The sequence below is a fragment of the Engystomops pustulosus genome, chromosome 6, assembly GCF_040894005.1.
Source record: "Engystomops pustulosus chromosome 6, aEngPut4.maternal, whole genome shotgun sequence".
Lineage (NCBI taxonomy): Eukaryota > Metazoa > Chordata > Amphibia > Anura > Leptodactylidae > Engystomops > Engystomops pustulosus.
In genome coordinates this window covers 71,359,472-71,370,725 of record NC_092416.1, presented here as the reverse complement: position 1 = coordinate 71,370,725, position 11,254 = coordinate 71,359,472, and the positions used below count along the sequence as shown (strand labels likewise).

General features: G+C 40.9%; 2 protein-coding genes across 3 annotated transcripts in view; one reads left to right on the top strand and one right to left on the bottom strand.

The window, feature by feature from the left end:
- Positions 1-808: 808 nt before the first annotated feature.
- DFFA (DNA fragmentation factor subunit alpha) lies at positions 809-7,646 on the bottom strand. The gene is made up of 6 exons (XM_072156460.1): positions 7,180-7,646; positions 6,360-6,521; positions 4,255-4,400; positions 2,725-2,896; positions 2,493-2,635; positions 809-1,706 (listed from the first exon to the last, which is right to left on the bottom strand). The coding sequence occupies exons 1-6, from the start codon at positions 7,262-7,264 to the stop codon at positions 1,515-1,517; spliced, it is 900 nt and encodes a 299-aa protein (XP_072012561.1). The 5' UTR covers positions 7,265-7,646; the 3' UTR covers positions 809-1,514.
- Positions 7,376-11,254, top strand: part of PEX14 (peroxisomal biogenesis factor 14) — a 129,762-nt gene continuing 125,883 nt past the window's right edge. Inside the window, exon 1 of one of the 2 annotated variants that reach the window (XM_072156455.1) lies at positions 7,376-7,776. Coding sequence is in view for 1 of the 2 variants with exons in the window: in XM_072156457.1 (XP_072012558.1) it covers positions 7,741-7,776 (36 nt within the window). In the remaining variant the exon portion in view is untranslated. The remainder of the gene's footprint in view (positions 7,777-11,254) is intronic. The other variant, XM_072156457.1, reaches the window with a different exon arrangement.

Genomic DNA, 11,254 nt, shown 5'->3' with positions numbered 1-11,254 from the left:
TTTTCCTTATCTGATGATTTCCCTTGTCGAAGGTTGTTATAAAGTTAAGTGAGAAAGATCTTGTAGTATTTTCGTTTGGCGTCTTCCTTGGATTCAGGCATTCTTCAGGCATGTAGGATAACAATATACGGATGGTTGTACTGCTGCATAATAGCAGTTTTAAAAGATATGTCTAGTTCGTATGGAATAGTTTAAATTACAGCTTCCCTTTAATTAGGCATCTCTTTGTAACTGTTTGAATTATGTTATGCATGTTTGTTTGTATGTAATGAGGAATATATGTAATGGGAGAAACATCAGATGTGGAGTCTTGCACTACATTCCACAACTGTCGCACTTGAGGGCACTGCCAATACCATGGTACAGGTCGGTGACAGGTGTAAATACTATACCAATTCAAAAAAGCACAAGAGTGAAAAAACGGTTCTTACAAATCAAATCTCGCAAGAAAAGTTCTTAAAAATTTTTTCCATTTTTTATTGAAAAAGACAATTTAATTTACAGCTTGTAAATACTGTCAGCTGTAGAAGAAATTATTTTTGAGAAGGTGTTAAAAATAAACAGATAACGCTTATTCCAAAGTAACAGTTCACACGGTTCAGATATTTTGTGCTATGTACCTCAATTCTAAGTGCTTGTTGGGATATTAAATAACATGGACATTAGCAGGATAAGGCGTAAAATAAAGAAATAACCTACATTCACCTAACACCCTTGCTGTCAAATGACAGTTTTGTCACACAATCACTTTTATATCTTAGACACCCAATTTAAAATACAGATTAAAAAAAACACACAACACTAAAACTAGAAGTAAAAAAGTAAGGCTTTATTCACATCCTATCCCGAAAGTCGGAGGAGAAGTGAAGATTAGCTGCAGTGATGTTCAGGGTGTTTGCCCCAGTGACGTCATTAACTTTTTATGGGCCATGACATCACTGGGGACCTCCCTCCTGCTGAGCAATGTATACGCTTAGCAGAGGCTGAGGAGGATGCAACGTGTCCCCCTTTACCTCAAATGTCCTCTGCTGAGCAGGATGGAAAGACGCGGTATCCTAAGTGAGCAGTGCATCTGCAGGATGCAATACTCACATTGTAAACTATAATTTTACACCTAAAGCAGATGATGTGTTCTGGATCCATTTTTATTATGTTTTAAAACACATCAGGCAAAACATATGTGTTTTGGTGAAAACACATATGCTTTTATGGGATGCATATTGCCTGATGCGTTTACAACTCACTGCGTTTGCAACGCACTGAAAACGCATAATTTGAAATCGGCCTAAAAGATTAGCAATGAAGTCAACAGTATCTGATCACTTCAGCACTAGAATGTTCTCTACCTGACACCAATAGTAAGTTGGAGCAATAGAAACTCTTCACAGTTTAAGGAAAAAAAAGTTTGCTAGACTTAGAGGCGGGAACACTTTAGGATTTGCCGTGACATGTTAAACTAGTAAGTTCCTGTATCACAGCCCCACCTTCATGTGTCCCATTTGATGCATGACAAGTTATTTTTTTTCCCATCCTGAGGGCAGATTTTGCCTTTTGGCTTGCGAAGCACTTGATAAGGAGTTTATGCACTGCAGTTGCTCATAGCGTTTCTGGAGCTCCCTCGCACATTCCGCTTGCAAACTGTGGACAACTTCAAGTTTCTGGTTTAAATCCACCGACAAGGCATCAGGATCTTCGGCACATACAGCCTGGAAACATTACAGTAAAAGGTTAATAAACATGATTATACTACGAGTAGAGCTTCTATACTTTACACAGATAGACCTCTCCAACTGTTGTAAAACTAAAGCTGTCAATATGACTAAAGCTGTGTAATATAATGCAATATATTCTCCATTACAACACCCACAAGGATTTTCACCTGGACTTTCTAGAATGGCAACTCTACCATGTTATATTACCATATCATTGCTCAGCCAAATTAAAGTGTTGTTCACAATAAAATAAAGATATTACAGAAACAAGTTCAGCAATAAGTTTCATGAGTGGTTAACAAGGTACATAAAGTATTAAAGAGCTATACAAGTAACACTAAGAGGGGGGAAACTCACGCCCAGTCACAGGTTAGTACATTTCTCAAATGTATAAAGGAGGCGAGGAGAGAAGCAGGGGTGGGAGAGGATGGTGGAAGTGTGTTATCAGACTCCTAAGGAACAGAACTTTATAGATGGATTTCACGGTTCAGCCATAGTTTCCAGACTTTAGTGAAAGCATTGTGCTCCCTACGGATATTGCTAAACAATTCCTCCTAGACTTTAGTGATTCAAAAGAAAAAAAAGAAGCGGACAGGGGTCTGTGGATATCCAAAGCTGAGGGACTAGGGATTACCACCAGGTTAGCGTTATTTGTTCTAGATGATGTACTGGGTTTTGCGACAAAGACCTTGACAGTAGTTAGAGTGATAGAGAAAAATCACAGCTTATATGGCCTTTTCTACCTGTTGCCAATAGTTTTAAATGTGTCTTGATACTTACTTCCAGCTGTGCATTAGATAAGCTGAGATATGGTGATTTCTTCTCCTGGAGTATGGCAAGTACACGGCTACAAAGCTGGGTCCTCTTGCCTGATTCTCCTTGTGTGCACACCTTGGAATCAGTTTCATCCATCATGGCTTCCTCTTAAGTTGAGAACACACAACAATATCATTTTCTTCTAATGTTTGAATACAAATGGCTGGTTACTTTGAATCACTGCCCTTATCCTGACCTGTTCCATCTGTATTAACAGCTTTTAAATAAAGCTGCAGGAGCTCCTTGGACTGCCGCTCTTCCTCTCTGCGATCCAGCAGGCCTTGCAGAGTATCTTTCAGCATTTCCGTCTTCTTAACCGGTATATCTATCTCTCTACTAAGCTCCTCTGTGGGAACATCAACGAGAATCTAAAAGAAAGATGAAGAAAAAAAATGCTTGGCTGTAAATAAATAAATGGTCTGTAGTGTCCCCTTCATATAATTGTTGGCTGGGGGTCCGAAAAAAAAAAAAAAAAAAATCGGACCGACACAGTTACCATTAGGCAAATTTGATTAATTACTTTTTTTTACGACTTTTAGCATTTTTGTTATTGCTAAATAAAAAGGCACAAACAGTTTTTAGTTTTCCTTCAATGTCACTGTATGATGATTTATTTTTTGCAGGACAAGTTACAGTTTTGATGGCACCATATACACTCGAGTATAAGCCTAGGGTGGGAAATGCATTTGTCACAGCTTCTAGCCAGTATATAGCTTGCCAGCCAACTCCACCCCAATTTACAGCCAGCCCATGGCCTCTTGTATATAGCCAGCCAGCCCATGGCCTCTTGTATATAGCCAGCCAGCCCATGGCCTCTTGTATATAGCCAGCCAGCCCATGGCCTCTTGTATATAGCCAGCCAGCCCATGGCCTCTTGTATATAGCCAGCCAGCCCATGGCCTCTTGTATATAGCCAGCCAGCCCATGGCCTCTTGTATATAGCCAGCCAGCCCATGGCCTCTTGTATATAGCCAGCCAGCCCATGGCCTCTTGTATATAGCCAGCCAGCCCATGGCCTCTTGTATATAGCCAGCCAGCCCATGGCCTCTTGTATATAGCCAGCCAGCCCATGGCCTCTTGTATATAGCCAGCCAGCCCATGGCCTCTTGTATATAGCCAGCCAGCCCATGGCCTCTTGTATATAGCCAGCCAGCCCATGGCCTCTTGTATATAGCCAGCCAGCCCATGGCCTCTTGTATATAGCCAGCCAGCCCATGGCCTCTTGTATATAGCCAGCCAGCCCATGGCCTCTTGTATATAGCCAGCCAGCCCATGGCCTCTTGTATATAGCCCCTGTTAAAGATTAAAGAGATCTATACAGGACAGTCCGGATGCACAATAGTAAGTAACTGATTCCCTGGTTCATGTCCCAAATTGCCCTTTACCAAGTCCCTAAGTGTCTGCTATAAAAAAAAAAGCACAGGTGCATAGAGAACCCGAACGAGGCAAGTATAAACTTTTATTTATTTATTTTTAATAGCGGGGGCACGGGGACTTGATAAAAGGCAATATTGGACACTGAACCACCCATCCATGTGGGTGGTATAGTGTCCCAAATCACCCTAGAGTTCCTCTTGAAGTAATGAAATAATCAGATTTATCCTCAACCAAGACATAGACAGAGAAAAATGTTTCTGACTATAAAGGAAATAAATGTAACAAAAACATAACCAATGTAACCAATTACATGAATGTTCTTTGACACATGAAATTGCTTTAAACATACCTGAAAGTCAGACTCTGAAAAAAGAATGATGTTGGACAGGTTTTGTTTCAGCTGTGCAGCCAGCACTTTCCACCTCAGAAGTGCATTACTACTGTCTACGTCATCCACTTCTATTGACTCCTGAGCAAGCCACATGGTGCCCCCATCTGAAGGAATGGCACAGGATGGTCAGTAAGCAGGTTGGGAAATAAACATCACGTGTGCCCTCGCAAATGTCAAGATTAACATGCTCATGCTTGTGGACTCATTAAAGAATATAAAGGATCTCTATTGGAGGGCAGCAAGTAGTGGTCACTCCGTTACGAATGCTCTCAATCATCTATACACTCCTTCCCCACCAGAAACACTACCAATAGAGCCTATAACCTCCCTTAGGGCTCAATCACACATCCGTTTTTCCATGTCAGTATGCTAAACATAATTTGCATGGGTAACATACTGACCCGTTATTGTGTATATGGCCATTTTTCTGTGCAGACCACAGACTTCAATACAAATCATGTTAGCACAATATAATTAGGCACAGCTCCACAGCTGCTGAATGTGTTTCAAAACATGATGTGAACTTCACATGTGACCGTACCCAGAGATTCTCATTATAAGGCTTCTCCTGCCCCCTCATCACTGCAGTCCTTAAAAAAGCAATCTATGTGAAAACAGTGGCAAAGGCAGTAGTGTGGGAACAGGTTAAATACTGTGCTCTGTCCGAATCAGTTGGACTATCCGACGGCACGCCCCCTAATTTGTGTGGCATGGAAGCCAGCGCAGCTGCGCCACAAAAAAGGGTCGCATGCACCACAATCCAAGCATACACACTTCTTACACACCTGTGCAAGCCATTTTAGCCCTGCAAAACACAGCGTGACCCTTATTAGATGAGCCCCAATTTGTCAGGTTGGTAGATCCATCAGATGGATCCAGATGTATTTGTTTTTATTCGATGCGTCTGGTATTACATTGAGAGGTTTAGCTATACTATTGGCTATCTCTATATTCCACTTGAAAAAAGTTCCTGAATAGGTACTGAAACGTTGACTTTTTGACAAAAGTACACTCACATTATTCTATTCAATTATCGTTGTGCTGTCGTTTTTTTTTTAATTGTGCTTAAACATCAAACAGGGGTGGTTTAGTGCCCCAAATCCCTCTGACAGGTTATCTTTAACTTTCTAATGGGCAAAAAAAAAATTTTTGTATACACCTGTGCTGACTGGAGGGATGTATAATTATTATAATAATTGTCCAGTGGCACACTACATACAAACGTACAAGTTACCTTACAGGTACATCCAATACCCACTTTGCAATCCTTTAACACAAACTTGTTTTCTATACTTATGGATGGTAGAATGCCAATTATTGGATACCGTAATTATACATCGCTCCAGTCAGCGCAGGTGTATAAAAATAAATAAATAAAAAATTGTCCATTTTATTTCTGTATAGTGAGCCCCATTATTACTATACTGGTACTGGGGAAGGGATGCCTAGTTTCATCACAAGCAGCAGACATATCAATAAATACAAATCCACTGTATTCACTCACATTAGGGAGCGCCTGTGATCAATATTTTTCGCGTACCTTTAACTTTCTAATATCCTGTAGTTTGTAATTTAGATTCTCATTGTTAGGCTTGCTGTCAGTAAATGGAACATTCATATTAAAGACAAACCTCACAATTTAGAAAAACCCTCAAATTGCCTTTGATACATACAATAAACTTATGTAACCTCCAGCTGCGAGAAGCACAGTTTTGGCAAGGAAAGTCCTGAGAAAGTTAAAATATAATTTAGAATAGTTGCTGATATTTTTCTCCATGGATAAGATGGGCCCTACCAATTACCCTTATATCATGACTTTCCCCTGTCCACTTTTATATCACTGTATAGGACTGCAGAGCCTATATAGCAAAAACATGTTGTAAGTTGAAACCAGCAAGTTATCACACATCACTGGATAAGTGATACATGGTAGTTTGGTGGGATCTGACCTTCAATGATTTTTATTACAGGGGCTTGTTACCACCAGCAGGAATACTATGTCCAGGAGCCATTAAATCACAGCGATAACTGCTGCTCACCACTACATATTTTACCTAATTTACCTGTCGCGGAAGGGGACCACTTCTCATTTCCTTGGAGCAGGACAAATGCAGTATCTTCAGGTAAACAGAGGAAGTAATCTTCATCCTCAACAATTGTGCCATCAACAGCCAGCACCAGAGTGACAGGTCCTTTTCCTGGGTCAACATGCAGCAGATCCAGTGCTAGTAGACACAAACACTGGGATTAATCACACTGTAGGGGGTCATTCAGTGGACATACAGTCCTTAAAGAGGTATTTCCATTCCTGCAGATAAATGTTATTTTTTGTATAATAAAGTTATACAATTTTCCAATATAATTTCTGGATCAATTCCTCAGGGTTTTCTAGATCTCTGCTTACTGTCCTTCTATAGAAATCTTCTATGTTTACTTCCAGTGAACAGAAATCTGACCATGGTCACACAGGTGCACGGCTCGTTAGTATCACAGACCGTAATCAGAGCTGTGTGATATAACGAGCCCTGCACCTGTGTGACCATGGTCAGATTTCTGCCTGCACAATGGAAGTAACATAGAAGCTTCCTGTAGAAGCACAGCGAGCAGAGATTTAGAAAATTGTGAGTAATTGATACAAAAAGTATATTGAAAAAAATTTTATTGTTTGCATCACAAAAAAATTATACATTAATTTGCCGAAATAAGAATACCCCTTTAAACTTAAATTGCAGACAATAACAGAGTATAACAGACAACAATAAATAACATTCACCTACACAAGTAACAAAAGCAAGGTAGACTTTAGGATCGGTGTCCCTTTAAGAAGACGTGGCATTGTGGGACTTGTAGTTCGCCAGGTAGCTGTAGTTCTACATGACTCACCTTTCTTATTGAATTCCTGCAGGGAAGCAGCGGCCACCCCATGTTTTCCCTTAGTCCCCCTCACACTGACCACAAAGCGCTTCATGGCTCTACTGACAAGGAACTCTCATCATCATCGCATGTCACCACCAAGCCCCTGTGCAGACACATCCGCATTACTAGGCGCAAGGCATGCCGGTAGTTGTAGTTCTAAACTGTTGCTAACCCGTTCGCTAATACACAAGTGTAATATTATAATGCGATAGATGTTGTAGCGGGAAGAACTACAATTTCCAGCCAAAACATATTGATATAACGCTTTCTATATTTATTTGAAAACCTGGAAAACTTCAGTATTGTGAGTGGTACCATACAAAGAGCCCGGTCTATAGACCATTGCTTTGCCTGGCAGGAGGTGTGTGCTTGGACCATTGCTTCCTAAGCAGCTGTATACACAGCGGGCGCATCAGTACTCTGGCTCTGAGTCTAGCGTGCGTGTTTCGATACTCGGCTACGTTGGCCTGACTGAGTTTACCAAGCTGGTGATGTGCGCTCGGTAGTCGATTGATTAGGTCTAAGAAAATGGCCTCCTCGGATCAGGTTGAGCCGCCTGTCCAGGTGAGCGCGGGGGTCTGTGCCTGGAGGTGAGGGGGGAGCGGAGAGATGGAGAGGAGGGGGGCTGTAACCATACTGAAGATGATATGTCTGCAGCTGTGGGATTATCACCTCACAGAGGGGGTGACTGCACCTGTTACAACAATTTACAGCCTGTACCCCTTTAACATAGCGGTGTGTCCCCCCAATCAGTTCTCTTACCTCTGTACACTAAACCCCGAGACCTCTCCAAAGTTTTATTAGTCCCTGTATATTGTGTACATGAGACCCCTCTGTAGTTACATTATCTCTGTATAATAAACCACTGAGACCCCTCTGTAGTTACATTACCTCTACATTATATGCCACTTAGACCCCTCTGTAGTTACATTATCTCTGTATAATAAACCACTGAGACCCCTCTGTAGTTACATTACCTCTGTATAATATACCACTGAGACCCCTCTGTAGTTACATTACCTCTGTATAATATACCACTGAGACCCCTCTGTAGTTACATTATATACCACTGAGACCCCTCTGTAGTTACATTACCTCTGTATAATATACCACTGAGACCCCTCTGTAGTTACATTACCTCTGTATAATAAACCACTGAGACCCCTCTGTAGTTACATTACCTCTGTATAATATACCACTGAGACCCCTCTGTAGTTACATTACCTCTACATTATATACCACTGAGACCCCTCTGTAGTTACATTACCTCTGTATAATATACCACTGAGACCCCTCTGTAGTTACATTACCTCTGTATAATAAACCACTGAGACCCCTCTGTAGTTACATTACCTCTGTATAATATACCACTGAGACCCCTCTGTAGTTACATTACCTCTGTATAATAAACCACTGAGACCCCTCTGTAGTTACATTACCTCTGTATAATATACCACTGAGACCCCTCTGTAGTTACATTACCTCTACATTATATACCACTGAGACCCCTCTGTAGTTACATTACCTCTACATTATATACCACTTAGACCCCTCTGTAGTTACATTACCTCTGTATAATATACCACTGAGACCCCTCTGTAGTTACATTACCTCTGTATAATATACCACTGAGACCCCTCTGTAGTTACATTACCTCTGTATAATATACCACTGAGACCCCTCTGTAGTTACATTACCTCTGTATAATAAACCACTGAGACCCCTCTGTAGTTACATTACCTCTGTATAATATACCACTGAGACCCCTCTGTAGTTACATTACCTCTACATTATATACCACTGAGACCCCTCTGTAGTTACATTACCTCTGTATAATATACCACTGAGACCCCTCTGTAGTTACATTACCTCTGTATAATAAACCACTGAGACCCCTCTGTAGTTACATTACCTCTGTATAATATACCACTGAGACCCCTCTGTAGTTACATTACCTCTGTATAATAAACCACTGAGACCCCTCTGTAGTTACATTACCTCTGTATAATATACCACTGAGACCCCTCTGTAGTTACATTACCTCTGTATAATAAACCACTGAGACCCCTCTGTAGTTACATTACCTCTGTATAATATACCACTGAGACCCCTCTGTAGTTACATTACCTCTGTATAATAAACCACTGAGACCCCTCTGTAGTTACATTACCTCTGTATAATAAACCACTGAGACCCCTCTGTAGTTACATTACCTCTGTATAATAAACCACTGAGACCCCTCTGTAGTTACATTACCTCTGTATAATAAACCACTGAGACCCCTCTGTAGTTACATTACCTCTGTATAATATACCACTGAGACCCCTCTGTAGTTACATTACCTCTGTATAATAAACCACTGAGACCCCTCTGTAGTTACATTACCTCTGTATAATAAACCACTGAGACCCCTCTGTAGTTACATTACCTCTGTATAATAAACCACTGAGACCCCTCTGTAGTTACATTACCTCTGTATAATAAACCACTGAGACCCCTCTGTAGTTACATTACCTCTGTATAATAAACCACTGAGACCCCTCTGTAGTTACATTACCTCTGTATAATATACCACTGAGACCCCTCTGTAGTTACATTACCTCTACATTATATACCACTGAGACCCCTCTGTAGCTACATTACCTCTGTATAATATACCACTGAGACCCCTCTGTAGTTACATTACCTCTGTATAATAAACCACTGAGACCCCTCTGTAGTTACATTACCTCTGTGTAATATACCACTGAGACCCCTCTGTAGTTACATTACCTCTGTATAATAAACCACTGAGACCCCTCTGTAGTTACATTACCTCTGTATAATATACCACTGAGACCCCTCTGTAGTTACATTACCTCTGTATAATAAACCACTGAGACCCCTCTGTAGTTACATTACCTCTGTATAATATACCACTGAGACCCCCCTGTAGTTACATTACCTCTGTATAATATACCACTGAGACCCCCCTGTAGTTACATTACCTCTGTATAATAAACCACTGAGACCCCTCTGTAGTTACATTACCTCTGTATAATAAACCACTGAGACCCCTCTGTAGTTACATTACCTCTGTATAATAAACCACTGAGACCCCTCTGTAGTTACATTACCTCTGTATAATAAACCACTGAGACCCCTCTGTAGTTACATTACCTCTGTATAATATACCACTGAGACCCCTCTGTAGTTACATTACCTCTGTATAATAAACCACTGAGACCCCTCTGTAGTTACATTACCTCTGTATAATATACCACTGAGACCCCTCTGTAGTTACATTACCTCTGTATAATAAACCACTGAGACCCCTCTGTAGTTACATTACCTCTGTATAATAAACCACTGAGACCCCTCTGTAGTTACATTACCTCTGTATAATAAACCACTGAGACCCCTCTGTAGTTACATTACCTCTGTATAATAAACCACTGAGACCCCTCTGTAGTTACATTACCTCTGTATAATAAACCACTGAGACCCCTCTGTAGTTACATTACCTCTGTATAATATACCACTGAGACCCCTCTGTAGTTACATTACCTCTGTATAATATACCACTGAGACTCCTCTGTAGTTACATTACCTCTGTATAATAAACCACCGAGACCCCTCTGTAGTTACATTACCTCTGTATAATAAACCACCGAGACCCCTCTGTAGTTACATTACCTCTGTATTATATACCACTAAGACCCCTCTGTAGTTACATTACCTCTGTTACTTTTGTATAATATACCCCTGAGGCTGCTTCTTAGAGTATTACCCCTGTGTAATATACCAGGACCTCTCCTCAATTCTGTTACCTCTGTATAATATACCCCTGAGACCCCCCCCCCTCTCCCTCAGGGAATTCCCCCTGTAAAATATATACCATGACCTTTCATCAGTTCTGTTACCTATGTATAATATACCTGAGATGACCCCCCCCCTTCCTCCTCCTCAGGGCGCGTTCACACGTTGCGTTTTGACCTGCGTTTTCATTGCGTTTGAAACGCATATACAACAGCTGAGGAGAGGTTATTTGCCTAATTACATC